This window comes from Eucyclogobius newberryi, unplaced genomic scaffold, assembly GCF_026437365.1.
Source record: "Eucyclogobius newberryi isolate DKJ021-1_F unplaced genomic scaffold, fEucNew1.0.hap1 SCAF_4, whole genome shotgun sequence".
NCBI lineage: Eukaryota > Metazoa > Chordata > Actinopteri > Gobiiformes > Gobiidae > Eucyclogobius > Eucyclogobius newberryi.
In genome coordinates, this window is record NW_027316056.1 from 37,891,570 (window position 1) to 37,919,325 (window position 27,756).

At 48.4% G+C, this 27,756-nt stretch overlaps 1 protein-coding gene across 1 annotated transcript in view; it reads right to left on the minus strand.

Annotated features, from left to right (window-relative positions):
- LOC140377369 (glutamate receptor ionotropic, NMDA 2A-like) overlaps positions 1 to 27,756 on the minus strand; it is a 427,148-nt gene that overhangs the window by 87,845 nt on the left and 311,547 nt on the right. Inside the window, exons 7-10 of the mRNA XM_072462756.1 lie at positions 25,927 to 26,026; positions 23,040 to 23,245; positions 5,216 to 5,330; positions 3,793 to 3,995 (exon numbers count right to left, since the gene is read on the minus strand). Coding sequence (XP_072318857.1) covers positions 3,793 to 3,995; positions 5,216 to 5,330; positions 23,040 to 23,245; positions 25,927 to 26,026 — 624 coding nt within the window. The remainder of the gene's footprint in view (positions 1 to 3,792; positions 3,996 to 5,215; positions 5,331 to 23,039; positions 23,246 to 25,926; positions 26,027 to 27,756) is intronic.

The following is a 27,756-nucleotide window of genomic DNA, read 5'->3' on the forward strand; positions in this document are numbered from 1 at the left end:
ATGGCAGATAACAGGCGCCGATCCCTGGCATTTTGTGCAGATGAGCGCCCGATAACGCCGCGCTCAAAATAACAAATCTACGCCAACGTGTTGGGGAAGAAGACGAGTGCTGAATGTCGATGAGGCGACGAGCGTGAAGGAAACATTAGCCGAGCGGGAGGAGGCGGGCGGCCGAACACCTGCAGGGTTTGTGGAGAGGAGTACATTTAAGTGTCACGTTCTTTCCTCTTTCAGAAGGATTTTTGTTATTTTCTCATTTTAATTGAAGCAATATTTGTTATTATCTCCATTGGGGAGAAACTCATTTTGTGGGATGTCCGGATCGCCTCTTTGCACTTTCATTCATTATGATCATTTTGCTCAACTAAATGGACAAATGTCGGGTACAGCCTCGTTATTGCCAGTGGAATATTCCAGGCAAAGCTTCCTTCTCCATGGAAACGAGCAGGTAGTGGACCCCAACTGGAAAAGTGACGTAGTAAACCTTTAAAGAACATATATTCTGCATGATTTGTAATGTTCTTGGGCTTTAAGTGGGAACCTCTGGAATCTCATGTTTTAGAACTTAAATGATGCACTTTTAGTGGTCAGGAGGTAGTGCTCCATCTACTGCAGCAAAGGGAATGAAGAAAGAAAACAAGGTAAAGGAACTAAAAGTAACAATGAAGAGTGTGACGGGACAGGGACATTTGGAGACAATGGAAGAGAGGTCAGAGAGGTCAGAGCCAGACTGAGCACCTGCAGGCTTATGGGAGGGGCACTTGGGTCAGGAGCGCACAAGCCATCCCTCCAGACCCGGAGCGATGGACAAGGCAGCGTGTTCGGGGACAGTGACCGGGAGCGTGGTCGGGGACAGTGACCGGGAGCGTGGACAGTGAGCGGGAGCGTGGTCGGGGACAGTGACCGGCAGCATGGTTGGGGACAGGGAGCAGGAGCCTGGTCGGGGACAGTGAACGGAAGCGTGGTCGGGGACAGTGACTGGCAGCATGGTTGGGGACAGGGAGCAGGAGCGTGGTCGGGGACAGTGAACGGAAGCGTGGTCGGGGACAGTGACCGGCAGCATGGTTGGGGACAGGGAGCAGGAGCGTGGTCGGGGACAGTGAACGGAAGCGTGGTCGGGGACAGTGACTGGCAGCGAGGTCGGGGACAGTGACCAGGAGCGTGGTCGGGGACAGTGACCAGGAGCGTGGTCGGGGACAGTGAACGGAAGCGTGGTCGGGGACAGTGAACGGAAGCGTGGTCGGGGACAGTGACCAGGAGCGTGGTCGGGGACAGTGAACGGAAGCGTGGTCGGGGACAGTGACCAGGAGCGTGGTCGGGGACAGTGAGCGGGATGTCAGGAGGAGAGGTCGACGCCGGGGCAGGGAAGCGGCCAATCGTAAGCGTCGAGCTGGCGGGACTTGCAGGCGTTCAGATCGTACACTCTTTTTAGTTTGTTTGTTAAAAATAAACTCCACAAGTTTGTTTAAGATGCTCCTGTTTGGATTGCTGCTGCATATTCAAATAAACACATTAACTAAATGTAGCAAAGGGAATTAAAAAAGGCAAATAAACAAAAGCTAGCCAGCCCCGACAATGTGAGCGCGCAATAGAAATGAACACAATTTGTCGGCAGAAATGCTCAGAACGAATCTGCCGATGATTGATGGACTCAGAGAACGTTTTTTTGAGGCTCAGCTGGGAAAGGACTGACTCACGAGCTCGAACGAAGCGACATACGACTCCACGTATGTTTGGAAGAGGGAACAATCTCAGAGCATCGTTAAACACTCAAAAACTTTAACATTTTTTGTCCATTTTTGTCCTTTAAGGTAGATTCACTTCGAGCTGGAGTATCAGATATTCACACCGCAATAAAAGGAAGACGGCTGTGCATTTAAATCTTAATATGGTTAATATTCACATTAACATTCAGACGCTGAGTTCGGCTCGTACTGCACTCCATTACATCGTCCAGGTGCCTCAGCTTTGACGGAACTATATCATTTTAGTTCTTTGAAGATGTTTGACTTTTGAAACCTGTGAAATATTCTACGACACGGATTAAATCAAATACAACCTGGTCGAAACTACTCGAATCCAGATGAATATTTGAATAGATTTATTTATATATTCACTTCGTACACTCGACAAACGTGGAGAACACCTCCTCGTACTGCTGACATAAACCTTATATTGTAGGCTTTACCATAAGTTGTCTCACAAGGTCATTCTTCTGGACCCGCACTGAGCCGTGTATTTATCCAGCGTGATGTTCCATTTCACCGTGTCAGCGCGTGTTGAAGGTTGTAGATCATAAATGTAATAATCTCGTCCCTGGAGTGACTTTGTGTGCTTAGCTCGTCTCATCAGCCAAACGACGGCTGCTGCTTTTGGGGGAAAGACCTCCGAGAGGACGTGAGTCATGCTTACATAATGAAGCGAGTGGGCCCTGGCGTGGAGTGTACACAGAGCCTGCAGGTGTTCAGAGCCTGCAGGTGTTCAGAGCCAAGTGTACACAGAGGCTGCAGGTGCTCAGAGCCAAGTGTACACACAGAGCCTGCAGATGTTCAGAGCCTGCAGGTGTTCAGAGCCGAGTGTACACAGAGGCTGCAGGTGTTCAGAGCCTGCAGGTGTTCAGAGCCTGCAGGTGCTCAGAGCCAAGTGTACACAGAGGCTGCAGGTGCTCAGAGCCAAGTGTACACACAGAGCCTGCAGATGTTCAGAGCCTGCAGGTGTTCAGAGCCGAGTGTACACAGAGGTTGCAGGTGTTCAGAGCCTGCAGGTGTTCAGAGCCGAGTGTACACAGAGGCTGCAGGTGTTCAGAGCCTGCAGGTGTTCAGAGCCGAGTGTACACAGAGGCTGCAGGTGTCAGAGCCTGCAGGTGTTCAGAGCCTGTAGGGGTTCAGAGCCGAGTGTACACACAGAGCCTGCAGGTAATCAAAGCCTTGCAGGTGATCAAAGCCTTGCAGGTATAAGAACCTTGCAGGTGTTCAGAGCCAGTGCACCTCACCAGTGCAACTTACTGACGCTAAAGTGCAGATACAGTGATCCCTCGTTTATCGCGGGGTCACGTTCCAAAACGAACCCGCAACAGGCGAAATCCGCGAAGTAGAAACCTTTATTTTTTTACAGTTATTATACAATGAAATACTCCATAAAACATTGAAGCTCACGAGCGCCGCTCTCACCGGCCTCACAAACTTATTGACACACAGGGAGAGAAGACGCGGAGAGACTGTTTAGCCAATCAGAATGCAGAACACAAAGCATGATGCAAATCCATGAAGCAGCGAGACTCAAGTAAAAGACAAAGCATGAAAAGTAAAAGTATGAATGAAATGAATAAATCTAGTAAAAGTGCGACAGGTGAGAACAGTGGTCATATATTTACGCGTTATATTCTAAAATACAGAACAGAAGTTTGAAAAATAGTGTTTATAATAATATATATAATGATATACCATATAAAGCGTCAATGAAAGGGCTATTTTCAAAAATATGGTAGTTATATAAATACATATAAATTATACAAATAAACATGTATTCATGATTTCAAAGTTCAAAGTGAAACACAAAAAATAATCTGTATAAAACGAGCTTCAAACTCATTTCCCTTTTCTTTATTTTATCTCCAGTTAATCTCCGTCCATTTCGACAGTCGTGAAAATCAAGGGACTCGCTTATTTAAATATGTATCAACATATTGCGGGTTCTTGAGTCATATTGTAATAAAACTATTTGACAGTGAAGAGGACGAGCTTGTGTACTCATGCGCAGACCCTACAGGCGTTCAGATGCAGGTGCTCTTACTCTTTGATGTGCTTCCGACAGGGCACGGAGTTCCTCATGCAGGTCCCTGTCAGGATGTCCACGTTGTCCACGATGACGAAGGGTTTCTCCTCCAGGGTCACGATGGACAGGTGGTTCTCGTCCGCGTCCTCGTCCCCGAAAGAGTTGTACCGGGGCCACACGGGGAACATGAGGGCCAGCGTGCCGTTCTCCCAGCGACCCATCTGAGGACGGGAGGAAACGGGTGAGAAACGAACGAGAAACGGGCGAGAAATGGGCGAGAAACTGACGAGAAACGTGCGAGAAACAGGGTTCACAGAGCTCGCACTTCATGTTTAGTCCTGACTCTGGCACCAGCAGGAGGCCGGTCCATGTTTAGTCCTGACTCTGGCACCAGCAGGAGGCTGGTCCATGTTTAGTCCTGACTCTGGCACCAGCAGGAGGCTGGTCCATGTTTAGTCCTGACTCTGGCACCAGCAGGAGGACTTAGAATCATTTGAAACATATAGAAAGAGTCTTTTAACTGTCATAATGCAGATGTTTTTATGATTTAAGGTTAATATCTTTGTCATTTCTCTGCCCATTCGCAGAAAATAAAAACTAGCACAGAGTTCAACGTCTTCTCTGTGATCACAAAAGAACTCAGGTGAAAATGGAAGATGAAATAATTTTCTCCACGTGCTTCAGGATGAAAATAAACGTGTTCAATCACATAATTATTGTAAACGACGCAGAACAGATTCATCATCATTAATTCAAACTGAATCGATGGCACAGTGCTACTTGCAGCTGAACAGACGACTGAATCGATGGCACAGTGCTACTTACAGCTGAACAGACGACTGGATCGATGGCACAGTGGTACTTGCAGCTGAACAGACGACTGAATCGATGGCACAGTGCTACTTGCAGCTAAACAGACGACTGAATCGATGGCACAGTGCTACTTGCAGCTGAACAGACGACTGAATTGATGGCACAGTGCTACTTGCAGCTGAACAGACGACTGAATCGATGGCACAGTGCTACTTGCAGCTGAACAGACGACTGAATCGATGGCACAGTGCTACTTGCAGCTGTACAGACGTTTAATGTCAGATTTACAGGTGAGAACGTGTCACATTTAGAGTCCGACACATTTATGAGTTACACATAATAAGTCAGAGAAATATTGAGCTCGACGTGTAAAAAACTAAACTTGGAAAACAAAAACAAAAAGTAAAGTCCACAAACTTTAACGCTCTGTTCTATTCGCGTTTGCAGAGTTAATCCCGCCGGCAGATACTCCATGTTCCGCGTCCATATTGCACAATCGCCACTTTTTTTTTTTTTTTACATTGCTCAAAGTAGAAACCATGCCTGGCACGTTACCATGGCAACTGACTCAGCGCTTTGCATATATTCACCCAATCCGACAACGACTTCTGCGAGCGCGGCGTTTTACCTTCTCCCACTTCTTCTCCCGGTTCAGGACGATGACCACCAGTTTGGGGTTGGCCTGGTAACCGTCCGGGGTGAAGGACAGGTCCCGGCCGTCGTTCCACGTGTGCATCATGTGTCTGCGGAAGAGAAGAAGAAGAGGAAGAGAATATTGTCAGAGAAGAAGAGAGAGAAGCGATGTTTCCAGGCGCCCGGAGTGAGAGAAGCGCCGGCGTGCGGAGGAGGACGGGTCAAGGGTGTCCACTCTCCCCCGTCAACTCCGCGTTTGGACGGAGGGACGGCGGGGGCCGGCGGAGGGGCCCTTACTCGCGCTTAAACACGGCCCTGCGCTCGGTACCGACACGAGGCTCCCGCTCTCCGCCGGAGAACAGGGAGTTTCACGATTAGTTTGCATCAAGGAGACTCTGGGCACCAGCAGGAGGCCGATCCATGTTTAGTCCTGACTCTGGCACCAGCAGGAGGCCGGTCCATGTTTAGTCCTGACTCTGGCACCAGCAGGAGGCCGGTCCATGTTTAGTCCTGACTCTGGGCACCAGCAGGAGGCCGGTCCATGTTTAGTCCTGACTCTGGCACCAGCAGGAGGCCGGTCCATGTTTAGTCCTGACTCTGGCACCAGCAGGAGGCCGGTCCATGTTTAGTCCTGACTCTGGCACCAGCAGGAGGCCGGTCCATGTTTAGTCCTGACTCTGGCACCAGCAGGAGGCCGGTCCATGTTTAGTCCTGACTCTGGCACCAGCAGGAGGCCGGTCCATGTTTAGTCCTGACTCTGGCACCAGCAGGAGGCCGGTCCATGTTTAGTCCTGACTCTTGCACCAGCAGGAGGCCGGTCCATGTTTAGTCCTGACTCTGGCACCAGCAGGAGGCCGGTCCATGTTGAGTCCTGACTCTGGCACCAGCAGGAGGCCGGTCCATGTTTAGTCCTGACTCTGGCACCAGCAGGAGGCCGGTCCATGTTTAGTCCTGACTCTGGCACCAGCAGGAGGCCGGTCCATGTTTAGTCCTGACTCTGGCACCAGCAGGAGACCGGTCCATGTTTAGTCCTGACTCTGGCACCAGCAGGAGGCCGGTCCATGTTTAGTCCTGACTCTGGCACCAGTAGGAGGCCGGTCCATGTTTAGTCCTGACTCTGGCACCAGCAGGAGGCCGGTCCATGTTTAGTCCTGACTCTGGCACCAGCAGGAGGCCGGTCCATGTTTAGTATTTACTCTGGCACCAGCAGGAGGTCGGTCCAAATAACCAATAGTTCTTTATATTTTTAGTATGTTATTCATAGGTGTGTAATATAATATAATAATAATAATATAATATAATATAATAATAATAATATAATATAATAATAATATAATATAATAATAATAATAATATAATATAATATAATAATAATATAATAATATAATATATTAATAATATAATATAATAATAATATAATATAATAATAATAATAATAATAATATAATATAATATAATATAATAATAATACAATATAATATGATATAATAATAATAATATAATATAATATAATGATAATATAATATAATAATAATATAATATAATACGCTTGAAATTGAAATCTCGAGTCACAATCACAATTCTGATTATGTCATAACTTCATAGAATAATAATAGAATAATAAATGACACTTTCATTTTCAGTCAAAGTTATTCATGACCAGGTTTTCTTTACAGTAAATTCTGTCGAGGAAAAACCTCATGTAAAATGTCAGATAAGATTTTATAGAATTAGACGCAAAACTCACTCTTTTAAAACAACTCAAATGATCTTCGTGTTATTAAATGTCGGGGATGAAACTGGCACACGTAATGTTTTAAAAGAGTTATAATCACGACTCAGACACTTCTCATGCTCGGTGTGTGGACGGGCTCATGTGGAAGCCCAGAAGCTCCAGGATACGCTCTGTTTACGTTACCGCGGCGATAGTTCCGGCGTCCGCAGACCTTCTGACCGTCTGTTTATGGGGTTCAAATGAATCGGCCTTTAAAGGTCACGACTCGCGATCGTGTCGATGTGGGTTTGTCCGTCCGGATCGAATTACGGAGCGGCTCATTGTCCGAAGAGCGGGAAGCGCGCGGTCGGCGTGCTAGCGGTTTGCGCGGTCGGCGTGCTAGCGGTTTGTTAGCTCTGCCGTGTCAGGGTAAAACCGGCTCTGGTCTGAGGTGTATTAGGTTATTATCGGTGTCAAGGGTAAAACAGGCGATTTTTCTCCTTTGTAAGACTCAAGCTACAGCGAGTATTTACATCGTACATCGAGTTTTATCATGTCGCGAGTGATTATCGCCCGGGACTCGCGGTCGCCCGGGACTCGCGGTCGCCCGGGACTCGCGGTCGCCCGGGACTCGCGGTCGCCCGGGACTCGCGGTCGCCCGGGTGATCTTTAACTATCGATTATTTTAGCGCAATGGAGGAAATCTCAATGAGCCCTTTGAAGTTTGATCAAATATTTTTTTCTTCTTCTTTAGTTTGTTTATTTCAGTGTCAGATCCAGTCAGTTTGACTCACGATTGGCCGACTCACGATTGGCTGACTCACGATTGGCTGACTCGTGATTGGCTGCAGACACAAGGGTTCAGATCACGTGACCATCACCTCCAATGTTTATGTAATGAAGTAAGAATCAACATTTTAGTCATCGAGTAAAAGCAAAACACAGACATTTGAAAGACAATTTGCACATTCTCTTCTTTTAAGTATTAAGTATTATCTTTTTTCATAGTTTTGTCCGGGGTGCGACTTATACTCCAGAGCGACTTATATGTGATATTATTCATTATTTTCACACTGACAACCACAAGAGGGCGCTCTAGGCTCTAAGCGACGCAGAAGAAGAATCTGCACTTCCTCTTCCTCTGGAGTTTGTGGAGTTGTTTAGAAGTGACACAGAGGAAGAAGAATTCAGTGGATTTAGTGATTTGGGGTAAAACTGATGCTTTGCTAAACTTGTTAGCATGTTAGCATGTTCTTTATGCTATAGTTATCTGAATAACTGTTCATATGTTACGCTAACATACCAGACACTTACCACAGTTCTGTCTGTGCCTCATGTAGCTGAAGGTGTTAGCGTTAGCATACGTCATGTAGCTGAAGGTGTTAGCGTTAGCATACGTCATGTAGCTGAAGGTGTTAGCGTTAGCATACGTCATGTAGCTGAAGGTGTTAGCGTTAGCATACGTCATGTAGCTGAAGGTGTTAGCGTTAGCATACGTCATGTAGCTGAAGGTGTTAGCGTTAGCATACGTACACCTATTCACCATGTTCTCTCATCTGTTATTATTTCAAACTGCATTTCAAGAGGAAATGTCTGTTCTTTGTCTTGGATTTTATCAAATACATTTCCCTCAAAATGCGACTTATATATGTTTTTTCTTCTCTATTATGCTTTTTTTGTGTGCAACTTATACTCCAGAAAATACTGAATTGATTTGAATGAACACAGAAAGCACACACCCCTTTTACGCTGTAGATTATGCGCACGTTTCTCTACATATTTGTCCAAGACGCATTCATTCCGACGTTTAAAATTAGTATTTAATCGTGTTAGTAACACATCGCCGCAGCTCGGACCACGTCCCCGCTTCATGTCCACTCCGCTCTCTGCCCGCCTCGTTCTGCTGGTTCCGCCCCTTTCTCCCTGCACCGACATTACATCTGATGGATCACAAGTGAAAGCAGCAGTAATTGATTTGAGTTTCTCCGGCAAAGAAAACAGCATTTCAAAGCAACACAATTACTTTCAAATGGAAATGACAGCTATACAAACGAGGGCGACTTGGAGATGGGGCGACTTGGAGATGGGGCGACTTGGAGATGGGGCGACTTGGAGATGGGGCGACTTGGAGATGGCGTGACTTGGAGATGGCGTGACTTGGAGATGGGGCGACTTGGAGATGGGGCGACTTGGAGATGGGGCGACTTGGAGATGGGGCGACTTGGAGATGGGGCGACTTGGAGATGGGGCGACCTGGAGATGGGGCGACTTGGAGATGGCGTGACTTGGAGATGGGGCGACTTGGAGATGGGGCGACTTGGAGATGGGGCGACTTGGAGATGGCGTGACTTGGAGATGGGGCGACTTGGAGATGGGGCGACTTGGAGATGGCGTGACTTGGAGATGGGGCGACCTGGAGATGGGGCGACCTGGAGATGGGGCGACTTGGAGATGGGGCGACTTGGAGATGGGGCGACTTGGAGATGGGGCGACTTGGAGATGGGGCGACTTGGAGATGGCGTGACTTGGAGATGGGGCGACTTGGAGATGGGGCGACTTGGAGATGGGGCGACTTGGAGATGGCGCGACTTGGAGATGGGGCGACTTGGAGATGGGGCGACTTGGAGATGGCGTGACTTGGAGATGGGGCGACTTGGAGATGGGGCGACTTGGAGATGGGGCGACTTGGAGATGGGTGCGGCGTATCTTTATTTTCAATCAGGTGGAAGCGTGAGTTACACATGTCCAAGTGTGTTAGGAGCGAATGTTACGCAGTGAAGCCGGACCTGCTGAAGTCCTGTTGTTTTGTGTTTTCTCTCAACATAAAAGCTCTCATTGGACGACAAAACAGTCAAATCCGCACATATTATGTTCAATTATTTAACGCGGTGAGACCCGCAATGAGGTTCTGTTCCATTGAATCCACGGGAGAAGCTTCATTGTTTAAGCTACAGAGACGTGCTCTATATTGGTGTTTGATTGCATTATTTTCATGCCGCTGTGCAACCCAAAAGAGCAATACAGGGCAATACAAAAAGAAAAATGGATTTCAAGAATATGCAAATATATTTCTGTTTAAGAAGTACCTGAAAAAAAAAATATATGAAAAGAAAAAAATATATGAAAAAAAATTACATTTCAATATTAAAAAAATGAGCAACTTCTGATAAAAAGAGCAAAAATATCTATTTAAAAAAAACAACAATCTAAGACGTAATTCTTTGGTATTTCCGTGTTTTCATATATTTCCTCTTTTTCGTTTTTTTTAAAAGTACTTTACATTTTATTTAGAATATTTTTGCATTTGGACTGAATTTTTTTTTTTTTTTTTTACTTTTTAACTTTTTTATTTTTCATCCGAACATAGAACAAACACAAACTCAACAACAACATTATTACACCAGAAGAGGGGGTAAAATAAGAACAAAGGCAAAACAAATGAAACGGGGAAAAAAAGAAAATAAAAACCCTCAGAGCGTGCTGGACTTGGAGGGGCTTAAGTTTTAGGAGCAAAAGTTGAGAATAGGGAATTGACATCAGAAAAAAAAAGAGCCCATTCTCAGACATTTCTCACCTTGAATTGTGAATTGGCCCCAAAAGGTCAAATCTGAAGCTAAATTTGCTCATTAGCTTTAGCGCTTTTTGGCACAGATTGTCTGCTAAAGTGTTATGATTGGACATAAAACAGCACTAGAATCATACAGTCGTCAAAAAGATGCGTCACACTTCCAGGTACAGCCTCCAGGGGGCGCAGGAGGAGCTGTGCACACTGGGGAAGCTAAAAACCTTTACCGCAAACGACAAAAAAAAACAATATCTTTCTGTTGCTCGTTCTGCTGGTGGTTTCAGCCCCGTACGTGTCCCGTGGGAGTACATTACACTGCTGCGACATACAGAAGCCCCTGTTTGCAGTATGCATGACACATACGCGGCGCTACGCGAGGGCTGGCGGCACGAATCCCTGCGGGGCCCCGAACGCTCCGCCGCCGTCGCCGGGGGAGGGGCATTTAGGGACAGCGCGGGTTTTTGATTCCGTCTGACGCTGTGTCAAACACGGTCAGCAGCGTGACGCTAAAACGCCGGAATATCATCTGACCAGAGTGGAATCCATCACAAACGCAGAGCAGCACAAGAGCCCGAGAACGACATCGTGGAACGCGTGTGGAACGTTCTAGATCGTGATGATCTGGTTTCAGATGATGGGAAGTGACCGCTTTGGAAAGAAAGGTTTTACTTGACCTTATTTTATCGTCCTCACGTCCCAAACGCATTCCGAGCATCCTAATTATTCTCTTATTATTCTCTTTTCTTCAAGGGCAGGTGGAGAATTGCCGCGCTTCCATCTTTACGCTGATAGTCTCAATGTCGGTGTTAATATCCGTTTGAAATATGATGATGAGACCATTCATTTTCTAGAAAACAAGAGAAGACGAAGGTAATCTGCACACCGGAGTATTCAGGAAACCAACAGAGTGTCCGTCCCCTTTGGTTCATTGAAAATATTCCTTATGGCCAGATACAGAAGCTGACTCTGACACAGGAGAAGCCGATCTGCTCAGCCCCAAACCCAAAGAACCAGTGCCACCAGAGCTATAACGAGCTATAACTTCATATTAAGCATCATTTGCATGGTTATCAGCCTTTAAACGTGCTCTCCAGTACCTTAAGTCTGGCATTTCATGTTTTAGAACAATAAAAAAACAATAACAGTTGTTTACCGCGGGACTAGCTGAGGTTTGATGCCATCTACTGGCCACAGAGGGAATCAAACCGACTGGAACGTTTCCAGGGAGATGTTGGACATACGCAGGTGAAATGATCGAGATTAGACGAGTCTGGAAATGTTTTATGGAGAAGATGAAATGCTGAGACAGAACTTTTTGAATACTATTAACTATTTGAATACCTCTGGAATGCAGGAAGAGGGCGGGGCAGAAGGTCAGGCAGTTTAGCATTTCCTTTTTCGAGCGTTCTACCGTATTCTAGACATATGTTGGACTAGGAGTGTCCGGATTCGTCCACAAATGGAGACTCCCAGGGACGTCCACTGTCTGTATCTGACGCTGCTTTCTGTAATAAACGTCCTTCTGATTGAGTGGAGCTAGCGTCAACGAGTTCTTCTTCTGCTAACACACCGACTGACACATTAAGAAACCACAAAAAGTCCTCAAAGACACGAGAAAAGGTCGAGTTACCGAGGAGAAGATTCAGAACAGAGTGTTTTTGACGCTCGGAGGGGAGAGGACTTTCTCACCAGGATTCATCAAACTACCCTGAGTGAACCTAAATGAATAATATGTGTCTTTTAAATCTGGGGCTGTCATATAGTCTTAAATAAACAGACTGACCCCTAGTGGGCGGGGCTAAAACTACAACATACTTACTGCTTCTATAGAGTGTAAAAAGTGTCGTGGCGCCGCCCTCTCCTGGTGTGAGCTTAACACGACACGCGTCGGTGTGTTTTTCATGTATTCAACCCCTTCAAACCCAGATAGTGCCTGATATTGATCTTTTGCATATTTGTCACGAACGCCGTCGGTTTTATGAACACCAGTAGTTTCCCGTCGCCGCTGTTTTTTAAAAATACTAACTTTAAGTCGAGGTAGTCTCTGGCAAAGCTCCACTCTGGTCTCTGAAAGTCGTGAAAAGTGCTTATTGCGGCGAATAATTAAGACGCTCGGGACGTGTGAGGAAAGTGAGAGATAAGTTCAATTATATTTTCAGTTTTTCTCGAAATACATTGACAAAAAAATGTTGCCAGTTAAATTCTCTGCAGTGGATTTAAGCGTCAGCGTTTATTCCCAGCGCCCAAACACACCTCGTATGTTTCCTGCATCTTTTCAATTTCCCGTCTGCTGATTGCATTTGGCACGAGCCTTTAAAAAAGCGTTAAACGCCGGCGCTGGCTCCGCCTCACCTCGCTCCCTTCATCCCTCCCCAAAAGTGCCACACAATAGCCTTCAATAATAGAGAAATGTCATCTTCATAAAAGATACAGCGCTCTTATGGATGTGCCGGCGCGTTCCTCTTTAATCCATCCCAGTTCCTCCCGTCTTCCTGCCGTCGCTTTAAAATCTCTGAGCGGGTCTCGGCGGAGGGCGAGGAAGGAGGGCGAGGGCGGAGGGTGAGGGCGGAGGGTGAGGGCGGCGCTGTTTTAAAAGCGTCACTTGGGATGGCGTCACAAATAGCAGGCGTATACATAAGAGCGTTTGAATATATGAATACGCTGCTGTTTTGGGTTAACGTCTAAAAAACTCAAATGAAGACATCGGACGTGTGTGTCGCCGGGAATAAAGAGGGGAAAGAAGAGCTGCAAAAGGAGGTGAAGGAGGAGAGGGGGAGAGAGAGGAGACGGGGGAGAAGGAGGAGACGGGGGAGAGAGAGGAGACGGGGGAGAAGGAGGAGACGGGGAAGACAGGGGAAATGGGGGAGACGGAGGAGAGAGAGGAGACGGGGGAGACGGGGGAGAAGGAGGAGAAGGAGGAGACGGGGGAGAAGGAGGAGACGGGGAGAAGGAAGAGACGGGGGAGAAGGAGGAGACGAGGGAGACGGAGGAGATGGAGGAGAAGGAGGAGACGGGGGAGAAGGAGGAGACGGGGGAGAAGGAGGAGACGAGGGAGACGGAGGAGACGGAGGAGAAAGAGGAGAAAGAGGAGACGGGGGAGACGGGGGAGACGGAGGAGACGCGTGGGTGACTTTATCGGGCACGGTTTGAAACGTGATGAAATTAGACGTCTTATTCTAGACTTCTGCCTCAGTATTTTTTTCATTTAAATATGTGGTACAAGTGGAAAAGAGGTTTTTGAACTCACCGTCCTTTATGTACTTGAAGGTCCGGATGATCGGCCTGTGCCAAAATATCTAAATATCATGTCATTTGTAGCGTCCGTATTGTGGGCCGCTGAGTTGATCGTTTTTTAAATGTACATTTCACAAAATAAGTTGTGAATTGACAGTCGCTGCATCGACTGTTGTGGTGAAGAAGAGTCCAAAGACAAAGCTCTGGATTCACCCGTCACTCCACGTTCTGACCTCACCTATGGTCATGAGCTTTAATGACCCAAAGGACAAGACCGTGAATACAAGCGGCCCAAATGAGATAGAGATAGGGGGAGGAGCTCAGTCACACAGGAGGAGCTCGGAGTAGAGCCGCTACTCCTCCAGCTGAGGCGGCTCGGTGGAGAGGCCCCGTGGAAGACCCAGGACACGCTGGAGGGACTTTGTCTCTCGGCTGGCCAGGGAACGCCTCGGGATCCCCCCGGAGGAGTTGGAGGAAGTGTCTGGGGAGGTGGAAGTCTGGGAGTCCCTGCTTAGACTGAAGCCCCCGTGACCCGGCCCCGGATAAAGAGGAAGAAGATGGATGGAAAATAAGTTGTTGCTGCTGCGCCACAAAAAAAAGCCTTTTATGATTTATTTAACCAGGTAAAAAGGCTAAAGTGCATTAAAATATTACAAATACAAAACAGATTCAAAAACAACATGTGGGACATTAAAACTGGACTGCGTTTAAAGCACAGACAATATTCAGGAGTCTTGCTTGTTGTTTTGCATAATTTAGCCAAAAATCCTCAAACCTTTCAGAGTTTGAAACGTGTTCCGAGCTGTGGGAGCAGCTTAAAAGAATGCTCACTTACTTAAATCAGTCCACACTCAGCAAGGAATATCAAAAAGGAAAATAAATGATTACGCTTGTGCTTGATTTTGTATTTTTGGTCCCAGCAGGACAGAAAAAGGCGTTACACCCTAAAACGCCAAGTGCCACTTACAAATTAGAGCCATTTTACGGTTGTAATAATCAGTCAATTTGACAGGATATGAAACCTGAAAAACATGTGTGAATTAAAGTGCGTATGGCAGGTTTTTATGATTCTCTCATTTTGATTTTGTTTGACGTATTTATATAGTTTTACACCAATTGAGCAGGTATTTGAGGTAAAACAAATCTGTAGAGAATGACTGGAAGTGACATCACACCAGGGACACTCATACAGGAAGTGACATCACACCAGGGACACTCATACAGGAAGTGACATCACACCAGGGACACTCATACAGGAAGTGACATCACACCAGGGACACTCATACAGGAAGTGACATCACACCAGGGACACTCATACAGGAAGTGACATCACACCAGGGACACTCATACAGGAAGTGACATCACACCAGCGACACTCATACAGGAAGTGACATCACACCAGGGACACTCATACAGGAAGTGACATCACACCAGGGACACTCATACAGGAAGTGACATCACACCAGGGACACTCATACAGGAAGTGACATCACACCAGGGACACTCATGCAGGAAGTGACATCACACCAGGGACACTCATGCAGGAAGTGACATCACACCAGGGACACTCATACAGGAAGTGACATCACACCAGGGACACTCATGCAGGAAGTGACATCACACCAGGGACATTCATGCAGGAAGTGACATCACACCAGCGACACTCATACAGGAAGTGACATCACACCAGGGACACTCATACAGGAAGTGACATCACACCAGGGACACTCATACAGGAAGTGACATCACACCAGGGACACTCATACAGGAAGTGACATCACACCAGGGACACTCATAGAGGAAGTGACATCACACCAGGGACACTCATACAGGAAGTGACATCACACCAGGGACACTCATACAGGAAGTGACATCACACCAGGGACACTCATACAGGAAGTGACATCACACCAGGGACACTCATACAGGAAGTGACATCACACCAGGGACACTCATAGAGGAAGTGACATCACACCAGGGACACTCAGCCCAAGTTTATGCAGAATTAACACAAAATAAACAACTTTTTTGACTCTGTTGAATTAAACATGTTTGCTGGGTAATTTCCTAGTGTGATGTCATTAATTACAAACAGGAAGTAAAATTATAACCATTAAAGAATAGCTATTCTGTGATAAATGTTATACTATTTTTGCTATTTATATTAAATTTACAGTTTTTTGTTTTGTTTTTAATTCATTAACCTTTATTTAACCACGTAAGAGCCCATTGAGATCGAAACCTCTTTTTCATGGGGCAAAGTAAAGATATAACGCATTTTTAAAACATGACACATTAAGAAAAGAAAAAAACTAAATCTACATTTAAAAAGCGCAGATTCTCTCTCTTTGCCTTTTAAAACAGACAAATCAATGAACTTGAAACAGATAAAAACATCTCCTTCACGTCGCCAAAAGTCTCTCCACAAAAAGGAGGACGAGAGGTCAGGATTTTCCGCTACACGCACCGACGCACGACGACAGGGCGTCAAGGAGCGCGCCGCCACGGCAACCGAGCCACGGCAACCGAGCCACAGCAACCGAGCCACGGCAACCGAGCCGCCACGGCAACCGAGCCACGGCAGCCGCGGCGATGGGATCCGCTCTGACGCGACACCTTGGTTTTCACGTGAGTAACGCGACAGAATAAGGGGGAGGTCCTCCTGTCAGGGCGTGGCCCACGGTCAGGGTGCGGGGGGAGGGGCAGAGCCGTTTGGACGAATGGTCAGGAGATGGTGCCCTCGCCGACCACCTCAGAGCGCAGAGGACCACCTCAGAGCGCAGAGGACCACCTCAGAGCGCGCAGGGGACCACCTCAGAGCGCAGGGGACCACCTCAGAGCGCAGAGGACCACCTCAGAGCGCAGGGGACCACCTCAGAGCGCGCAGGGGACCACCTCAAAGCGCAGAGGACCACCTCAGAGCGCGCAGGGGACCACCTCAGAGTGCAGGGGACCACCTAAGAGCGCAGAGGACCACCTCAGAGCGCGCAGGGGACCACCTCAGGGCGCAGGGGCCCCCTCAGAGCGCAGGGGACCACCTCAGAGCGCGCAGGGGACCACCTCAGAGTGCAGGGGACCACCTCAGAGCGCAGAGGACCACCTCAGAGCGCAGGGGACCGCCTCAGAGTGCAGGGGACCACCTCAGAGCGCAGGGGACCACCTCAGGGCACAGAAGACCACCTCAGAGCGCGCAGGGGACCACCTCAGGGCGCAGGGGCCCCCTCAGAGCGCAGGGGACCACCTCAGAGTGCAAGGGACCACCTCAGAGAGCAGGGGACCACCTCAGAGCGCAGGGGCCTCCTCAGAGTGCAAGGGACCACCTCAGAGCGCAGGGGCCTCCTCAGAGTGCAAGGGACCACCTCAGAGAGCAGGGGACCACCTCAGAGCGCAGGGGCCTCCTCAGAGTGCAGGGGACCACCTCAGAGTGCAGGGGACCACCTCAGAGCGCAGGGGACCACCTCAGAGCGCAGGGGACCACCTCAGAGCGCAGATGACCACCTCAGAGCGCGCAGGGGACCACCTCAGAGTGCAGGGGACCACCTCAGAGCGCAGGGGACCACCTCAGAGTGCAAGGGACCACCTCAGAGAGCAGGGGACCACCTCAGAGCGCAGGGGACCACCTCAGAGAGCAGGGGACCACCTCAGAGCGCAGAGGACCACCTCAGAGTGCAAGGGACCACTTCAGAGCGCTGGGGCCCCCTCAGAGCGCAGGGGACCACCTCAGAGTGCAAGGGACCACTTCAGAGCGCAGGGGACCACCTCAGAGCACAGGGGCCCCCTCCACCTCAGCTGTTTCTGGAGGTGAATCCGTTTCTCCTGAAGAGGGTAAAGCCCGATGTCCCATATTGTGTTTATTGTGTTTCTAAAATATGATTGATTGAAGTTCCTTCAAAACAGTCGTAAGTTATTGTCACTTTGTTCTTTTGCACAAATAAGACGGTGGGACTCATTTCTTACATTACTTGACTCTGAAACGATGGCATTTTACGATTGTTGCACTTTATATGATTTAACGTCTTTGTATTTGTACTTTTAATGTTCATCTGGGTCTTTATGGGCGTCGCCCTGGTTCAATAAACAACATGAAAATGGAGTCGTACGTTCTGGAGATAAACACCAAAAACACCGACACAAATCCACATCTGCCGCTCCCACAGTTATTAATAATGTTGACATGAAACATTTGGGTGTCACGACCTCACGACCTCACGACCTCACGATCACCATGGAAACATCACACTGACTTCATCTGTAACAAGATCAAACAGAGAATATACTTCCTCTGTCGCCTCAAGTCATCAGCTCCATCATCCTCAGCCTGCTGCCGTACTGTAGTACTACTGTAGTACTACTGTAGTACTACTGTAGTACTACTGTAGGACTACTGTAGTACTGCTACAGTAGTACTGTAATACTACTGTAGAGTACTACTGTAATACTACTGTAGTACTACTGTAGTACTGCTACAGTAGTACAGTAGTACTACAGTAGTCCTACAGTAGTACTACTGTAGGACAACTGTAGGACTACTATAGTACTACTATAGTACAGTAGTACTACAGTAGTACTACTGTAGGACTACCGTAGGACTACTATAGTACTGCAGTACTCCACTTCCCCGACCGCAGCCCCTCCCACTTCCCCGACCGCAGCCCCTCCCACTTCCCCGACCGCAGCCCCTCCCACTTCCCCGACCATAGCCCCTCCCACTTCCCCGACCGCAGCCCCTCCCACTTCCCCGACCGCAGCCCCTCCCACTTCCCCGACCGCAGCCCCTCCCACTTCCCCGACCGCAGCCCCTCCCACTTCCCCGACCGCAGCCCCTCCCACTTCCCCGACCGCAGCCCCTCCCACTTCCCCGACCGCAGCCCCTCCCACTTCCCCGACCGCAGCCCCTCCCACTTCCCCGACCGCAGCCCCTCCCACTTCCCCGACCGCAGCCCCTCCCACTTCCCCGACCGCAGCCCCTCCCACTTCCCAGACATGTCACTTTATTATGGCACAAATTGGCTGCAGTTGTTTTGACAAAGATGCAAATTCGATCTGATAAGTTAGCCAGACGAAGGAGCTGGCGCCGGCGGTGGCGAGCGGCGGAGGGAGAGGACGCTTCTATTAGGAACTCAGTCATGTTGAATCAACCTGTCACCCCCGCCACGCCCGCCCCCACTGCCGCGCCCGCCCCCACTGCCCCGCCTCCCCGGACGGCCTCGTGTACGGGAGAGAAATGAGACGATGGAGACATAACCGTCAGGACGCCGGCGCCGCACTCGGCTCTAATAAGAGGCTTCATACGGCGGCGCGACCTTTACACGCTCGCTAAAGGAAACGACTTTGTTCAGACGATCATATTTCGAGCAGATGGAGATTTCAACGTAAAGATGGAAGAGAACGTGGATGATGTGACACAAGAGGTCAAAGAAACAAGGTTCAACTGAAGAATGACAAATGAAAAGCACAAGTTCAGCTCTTTTCTGTATAAACTTCACTGTGTTAGAATAAAGGTTTCATTATTACTATTATTTATAATATAATAGTAATGAAGTACTTAAAACAAGACCAGAGGGAACTAATTGGGGGGAAAAAATAAAAAAAGGCAAAATAAATAAATAAAAAGTCACATTTAGTTCAATATTGGTCAAATTCATGAGTCCAAATATGATTTTTGTGTGTGGTTATGATACTGGTCCAGTCCTTGATCGTCTGCGCAATTTATGTCTTCCTTTTTTTTCTTCTTTTCTTGTGACGGCCTTTTCACCTTTAGTCACATTTTTCCAACAGAAATCTTTCCAAACGTTTCCCGTTCTTCGTCCGTCAAAACAAAACGACCCTTTCTGCCCCACTTAATGTGAGGATATTGAATAGATTGGTTCAATCTTAAAACAGATTTCAGTTTGTCGGTTATAACGGCCTTTGCTTCGTCTCATTTGTCGATCATAATAACGAGGGCGACGAGCACAGAGGGCGACGTGGTCAGAGGGCGACGTGTTCAGAGGGCGACGTGTTCAGAGGGCGACGTGTTCAGAGGGCGACGTGTTCAGAGGGCGACGTGTTCAGAGGGCGACGTGTTCAGAGGGCGACGTGTTCAGAGGGCGACGTGTTCAGAGGGCGACGTGTTCAGAGGGCGACGTGTTCAGAGGGCGACGTGTTCAGAGGGCGACGTGTTCAGAGGGCGACGTGTTCAGAGGGCGACGTGTTCAGAGGGCGACGTGTTCAGAGGGCGACGTGTTCAGAGGGCGACGTGTTCAGAGGGCGACGTGTTTAGAGGGCGACGAGTTCAGAGGGCGACGTGTTCAGAGGGCGACGTGTTCAGAGGGCGACGTGTTCAGAGGGCGACGTGTTCAGAGGGCGACGTGTTCAGAGGGCGACGTGTTCAGAGGGCGACGTGTTCAGAGAGCGACGTGTTCAGAGGGCGACGAGTTCAGAGGGCGACGTGTTCAGAGAGCGACGTGTTCAGAGGGCGACGTGTTCAGAGGGCGACGTGTTCAGAGGGCGACGTGTTCAGAGGGCGACGTGTTCAGAGGGCGACGTGTTCAGAGGGCGATGTCTTCAGAGGGCGACGTGTTCAGAGGGCGACGTGTTCAGAGGGCGACGTGCTCAGAAGGCGACGTGTTCAGAGGGCGACGTGTTCAGAGGGCGACGTGTTCAGAGGGCGATGAGCACAGAGGGCGACGTGTTCAGAGGGCGACGTGTTCAGAGGGCGACGTGCTCAGAAGGCGACGTGTTCAGAGGGCGACGTGTTCAGAGGGCGATGTCTTCAGAGGGCGACGTGTTCAGAGGGCGACGTGTTCAGAGGGCGACGTGCTCAGAAGGCGACGTGTTCAGAGGGCGACGTGTTCAGAGGGCGACGTGTTCAGAGGGCGATGTGTTCAGAGGGCGACGTGTTCAGAGGGCGACGTGTTCAGAGGGCGACGTGTTCAGAGGGCGACGTGTTCAGAGGGCGACGTGTTCAGAGGGCGATGTGTTCAGAGGGCGACGTGTTCAGAGGGCGATGTCTTCAGAGGGCGACGTGTTCAGAGGGCGACGTGTTCAGAGGGCGACGTGTTCAGAGGGCGACGTGTTCAGAAGGCGACGTGTTCAGAGGGCGACGTGTTCAGAGGGCGACGTGTTCAGAGGGCGACGTGTTCAGAGGGCGACGTGTTCAGAGGGCGACGTGTTCAGAGGGCGACGTGTTCAGAGCGGACGAGAGAGCGTGTTCAATGTGTTCAACGCAGCAGACGTTTATGATGTCATGTGACCGGTGCATCCTCCTCTCATCCTCCTCTCATCCTCCTCTCACCCTCTTGCTCTCCCCTTCTAATCCTCCTCTCACCCTCTGGTTCCTCCTTCTCCTCTCATCCTCCTCTCTCTCCTTTTCCTCCTACTCTCATCATCGACTCTCCCCTTCTCATCCTCCTCTCTCTCCTTCTCATCCTCCTCTCTCTCCTCTCATCCTCCTCTCTCTCCTTCTCACCCTTTCTCCTTCTCATCCTCATCTCATCATCTGCTCTCTCCTTCTCATCCTCTGCTCCTCTCCCTTTCCTCCTGTCATCCTCCTCTCTCTCCTTCTCATCCTCCTCTCATCTCTGCTCTCCCCTTCTCACCCCCCTCTCTCACCTCTCATCCTCCTCTCACCCTCCTCTCATCCTCCCCTCTCATCCTCCTCTCATCCTCCTCTCTCTCCTTCTCATCCTTCTCATCCTCCTCTCTCATCCTTCTCATCCTCCTCTCTCTCCTTCTCATCCTTCTCATCCTCCTCTCTCATCCTTCTCATCCTCCTCTCTCATCCTTCTCATCCTCCTCTCTCTCTCCTTCTCATCCTCTGCTTCCTCCTTCTCCTCTCATCCTCTCTCGTTCTTCACACAGTAAAAGCTGCATATGTCCACGAGAAATGCAAGAGAAACTGAAATCCCGCTGTAAACAAACTGTTGCCGCGGCGATGACGTCCCGCTCTGTTATTTTGTTTTTCCTGAAACGAGGAAATGAATGTTTCACCGTGTTTGTCTTTGGCTCGTTCGGCTTCTCTCAAACACCCTCTGGATCGAGATGCTAATGGGATTATGGAACGACTCAAATATACATCGAAAAATACGTATGAAATAATTGCTGCGAAGAACCTTTGATATCTTAATTTGACACAATACGAGAGTGATTTTTCCTGCCTTTTTGTAAAAAAATATCGCAACAAATACAGAGAATGATGTGACAGTATCACACGCATATGTTACATTCCTGCAGTCTAACACACACACACACGCACGCACGCACGCACGCACGCACGCACGCACACACGCACACACGCACGCACGCACACACGCACACACGCACGCACACACACACACACACACACACACACACACACACACACACGCTCTCAGACACACACACACACACACACACACACCCACACACACACCCACCCACCCACACACACACACACACACACGCTCTCAGACACACACACACACACACACACACCCACACACACACACACCCACCCACCCACACACACACACACACACACACACACACCCACACACACACACACACACCCACACACACACACACACACACACACGCTCTCAGACACACACACACACACACACACACACACACACACACACACATGCTCTCAGACACACACACACACACACACACAAACACACACACACACACACAAACACAAACACACACACACACACACACAGACACACACACACACACAGACACACACACACACACACACACATGCTCTCAGACACACACACACACACACACACACACAAACACACACACACACACACACACACAAACACACACACACAGACACACACACACACACAGACACACACACACACACACACACACACATGCTCTCAGACACACACACACACACACACACACAGACACACACACACACACACACAGACACACACACACACACACACACACACACACACACACACATGCTCTCAGACACACACACACACACACACACAAACACACACACACACACACACACAAACACACACACACAGACACACACACACACACACAGACACACACACACACACACACACACACATGCTCTCAGACACACACACACACACACACACACACCCACACACACACACTTGTATATGTTTTTGTAAGGCTCAGAGAAAGAGCAGAGAAGAGGACCTCGTGAACAGGATTAGCGAGAACGACGTCAAAGATACGAGCTAAACATGTTCTCATCAAATATTGCTCAACTTACACCGATTGTAATGCCGATTTATTCTTAATTACAAAACCCTCGACGACACAACGACACGCTGGTTCCACACTGACCTGCGGAGGGCGCTGGGGGGCAGTTTCCCCGGGCTTCGGTCGGACGCCGTGCTGTAGCAGCTGCTCTGGGCCTCGGGCAGCTCTCCCTTCTCCCTGAGCATGGCGCTGGCAGCGGAGGAGATGATGTCCACGCCGTCTCTCACCCGGGACTCCAGCGGGTACTCCCAGTCGTCGTAGGACACCGAGATCATGCCCAGAGGGAACATCTGAGCCCGGGGGAGGCAAATGTACACGGTTAATTGAGCGGTAGGAGAATACGTGAAAATGACCAAGTTTTGCATGAGTCGTGAGGCGGTTTGTGAAAATGACAGAAAGTAGCGGCGATTTTTACCTGTCGAGGACGAATGAAGCTACCTACCTATCGAGCTCTGTCATTTAACAACATTTTAAACATGATTATAGCTGTGCATGTGTTTAAGTCGGATTACGCTGAAGCCCAAATACGCTGTCGAAGTGATTTTGCATCAACGCGATTATAACACGATACAATTGACAGCCCAAAGTTTGTCATTCATTGTCTGTTGTGTAAGTTGGACTTAAGCTTTGGCCAACGATATAAAATACGTCTACTCATGTCACATCCAGAGACGGGATCAAAACTGTTCTCTATCTCCCACGGTGAAGCCAATCAGAGCCGTTTACTCTCCACAAACCGGGGCGTGCGCTCTTAGCTTCACTGAGCACGACGCTCAGAACATGTGAGAAAGTGAGGAATCATTTTGCACCGCTGCAAAGTCTTTAGTTCTACTACAGTTTTATTCTCCTTTATTTTTGAATACGGTGAAAAATCAGGTACAGCACTTACAAACTGTACAGAAAATACAGTGCGCGGGCTGCAGGGAGACTAGCTAGCTTGAAGGCGGGTGAGCGATAGCTTTAGCATTGAATGTCACGTCCCCTTTTTTATGTCACGTGTTCAACCAGGAAGTCAAACGAGGGCAAACTAGGTACGATTTTTTGGGAAAATCTTAAACGAACTTATGTTTAGTACATTTTAACGAAACATTTCGTCTAACCTGTCACTCCGTATAATCATTTAATTTCACAGGACCCACTCAGGAGCCTGTATTTGCAGCGACAAATGCTTTGCACAAAATGACGCAAGACAAGCTAAAGGTGCTTTCATCCCGCAGTTGGTCTCGACATATATCTTTTTTGCAAATGCTGGGATGAACTGTTGTTTCTGCAGCGACGGTAACTGTAAATGTTGAAGAGGCGTGCTTAGCAAAACAAAGCTAGCGCACATTAGCATCAGCTGTTTCGTGTTTGTCGCCTTAATTCCCCTGATACGCTGTCGCCACCTGGATTCAACTAAACAAATCCAGCAGGTCCTCTCTTCTACTGTCTTTGTTTTTGGACAGAGTATGTCTAGTGCGTAATGTATGTAAATGACCCAGATCCAATCACCCGTTAGCTAAAGAGAGTTTAAAATGCAGAGAAATGAAACAAATGCAGAGAAAACTGAGAACGAGCCGAAAGTAGCTTCTCGTTTACGCTAGCTTTAGCCACGTCCCACAGCGACACAAACGAACCGCTGAGCTTGGCATCACGATTGAAAGTATAATTCGGGTACGGTTTGGATTTAACTCACACGGCGCCGCATTAACAGCGCTCTAAAGTGAACCAGTCGAAACGTGGTTCTAGTTTAACCGCATCTACAGCACGTGATCGTTCTTTGGGCGATTTGGGTAATTCGGGCGACGTGTCTTGCCCAGCGATGGTCACTAAACCGCGAGAATTCAACCGCCAACCCCTTTTTTGCACCCCGTGCCACTGTCTGCTCTCTGTCTGACCCACTTTTGACCCGCTCGTACAGACTCTGGCAGCGCTGTCTGCTCAAACTCCTTCATGCGTCCGTCAAACCTGTCCTGTGAAACACTCTGCTCCCCGGACTCTTTATTTATTCATTCATTCATTCATTTATTGACACTGGTCCGTGCGGTAAAGCTCGCGTAAGTGTCCGCCTTTTAACTGAAGCTAACCGGCGCTAACTGACGCTAACTCTCGAAATGGAAAATAACAAAAGACCAATCCAAACTTTCCGACGAACCGGGGAAAACATCCGCGCGCCCGTCACTCAGCCGCGAATGTGCTTTTAACGAACCAAAAGCAGGAACAAAATAATACAAAAACAGCTTTTAGAAGAGCGTGAAGTTATTTAAAATGAATAAATAGACTCTCACGCCGCTAATATACAGTAATAAAGCCCGTTCTGTGCATTTGTTTTGGAGAAAGTCTAGGGTACGGTGAGAAAACAACTCAATAACTCATTTACGCAGCACTTTTCCCACATTTAAATCTGGAGTCTTTGTGAGCAGCTCGAGTTTTGGGGGATTAAAAGTTTCACTTCCGCCACGTTTGGACCGGGAACGCTGTTTTTATGGTCATTTTAGTTGTTCCATCAAAAGAAACTGGATATCGCTGACACAAAGTTGTTGTTTTTCCCTCTTTGATACCGTCTTCTATTATTAACACCGGCGTAGTCGAGGGGATTTGCACGAGCGAGAGAGAGAACGCACTGCCAGACAAAGACGTGAAATAAAATCTTAATTTGTTCTTATCCAGGCTAATGCAAGGGTTAGCCAATTCATCGCAGAAGTATTAAGGTAATTGGTCGTATCGCCGTCGAAGGCTCCTGGATGTGTGTAAAAACTCCCCTGTGAGCTGATTCTTACTTAAAAAAAGAACATTAAAATGCCTTTATCCCAAATAAACGGTATCCAGACTGGTCAGGAGTGTCAGTTACTGGTCAGGAGTGTCAGTTACTGGTCAGGACCGCCTCGTGTCAGTTTGCCATCGCTCTAAACGCAGCGTCCACGTGCAGTTATCTGTTATTTGTCGTGGAGATAAAATGAGTGGGCAGACTGTCTCGGCATATGGCGCCTACCTCGGGGGTGAAGTCGGGGTTGCCAGTGGTCAGACTGGACACGATCCAGATGTAACCGGCTCCGACCAGGCCCAGGGAGCGCGCCTCCTCCAAGATGTACCTGTCCGGCAAATGCAGGAGCCAAATGAGACAAAGAGGAGCAATCGGCCAAACACACTCAGAATATTAAGAATTTTCACGGTTTCAATTCAACCAGACCAACATCACATGATCTCTCTGGGTGGAGTCTGCATGTTCTCCCCGTGTTACCCTGGGTTTTCCCGAGGTTCTCTGGCTCCTCCCACAGTCCAAAGACATGCATGTGTGAGGTAAGATTGGCAACTCTGAATTGGCCATCTAGATTTGATTTATTTTTCTTCTTTTCTTTATTTTTTGTGTTTGGTTTTTGGATCAACAACAGCTTTGTTCAATCTGCAGCTAAATTAGTTTTATTTCATTGAATCCGTAATTTTATTTGTGTTTTATTATTAGAGTAATGTTAGTGTTATAATTTATTACTATCATTACCATTTCACCCTGGAGAGACAAAGAGACCACGAGAATGGACTGTTTAGCAGCTTTATTTGCGAGTTATTTGGCGCTCAGACCCCGGCGGAAGACGTTGCAATCATGGGCACTCCATGATCTATTTGTATTAGATGTCTCCCCCGGAGCCTGGAGACTGGTGGTGGTAGATGTGGAGAGGAGGTAGAGGATGAGGGGAATGTAGAGGAGGAGCTGGGGAGGTGGTGGGTCGCAGTACGGTTTGAGCGGCCGAGCCATCAGCCTGAGGGCTTAAATGCCACCGCCTGGTGCTGATTGGGAGCAGGGAGGAGTCACTGGGAGCGTTGATTGGGGATGAGGAGCAGGTGCGAGGGCCATGGTACAGACGCCCCCTGACCTTTCACCCTCCTTCTTTGGCCAGGAAAAACTGCATAACCTCTTTGGGATAAGCGCAGAAACCTGGGAGAGTCCAATGCGGAAGGAGGGATATGACTCTCACAGACGGACAGGCGGACGCCCGCTTGAGTGCGATGATGGCGCTGGGGAGAGGGGTCCTTCCATGGTGGCCTTGATGTAGGAAGGAGTTAGGTCTTCCAGGCTGAATTTACGCAGGCTTCATTGCTATCATTATTATTTTTTATATACATAATTTTGTATAATTTATATTATTATTTTCTGTCTGTTTTTTGTATCTGTTTGTATAAAAAAAATGTTTTAAAAACTTTTGAAAAATCGTTATTAAAAGAATCCACTTGCAACAGAAACTTTAAACAGAAAAAAGTGCATGTTTCTGTTTTGTTTTAAAATACTAGAAAATATCGACAAAGACTGGAAACCATCTTAATCGATAGAATCATTTTCAGCTCAATTAAATACGTAAATATTCATGAAATACATTAAATCCTTGGCCTGTTCCTGGTTTAACTCCTTAAACCTGCAGCGTTGTCAGGTTTCACGCTCGTTCAGCTCTGATGCGTTCCCTTCGTTCAGTCGCGTTGACCAGACGTCGTCTTTATCGCACGATCAAAGCGCGCTGAACAAACACACTTTTCCCTCTTCGCTCGTCAGAAGAATACGAACGCCGCCGCTCGGCTACAAAACACCTAAAGACGAGCGCCGTTTATCGACGACCTCGTGTCAAGAAGAGACGAAACACCAAAGAAGCTCGGTGGTTAATCAAACTGAGATTCAGCGAAAGCCGTTTAGCTCTGAAGACGGAGGGGAAACAGAAGCACGGCGTTGTGGGGGACGGGGGCGGGACTAAAGATCTCACAGCGGCGTTGTGGGGGACGGGGGCGGGACTAAAGATCTCACAGCGGCGTTGTGGGGACGGGGGCGGGACTAAAG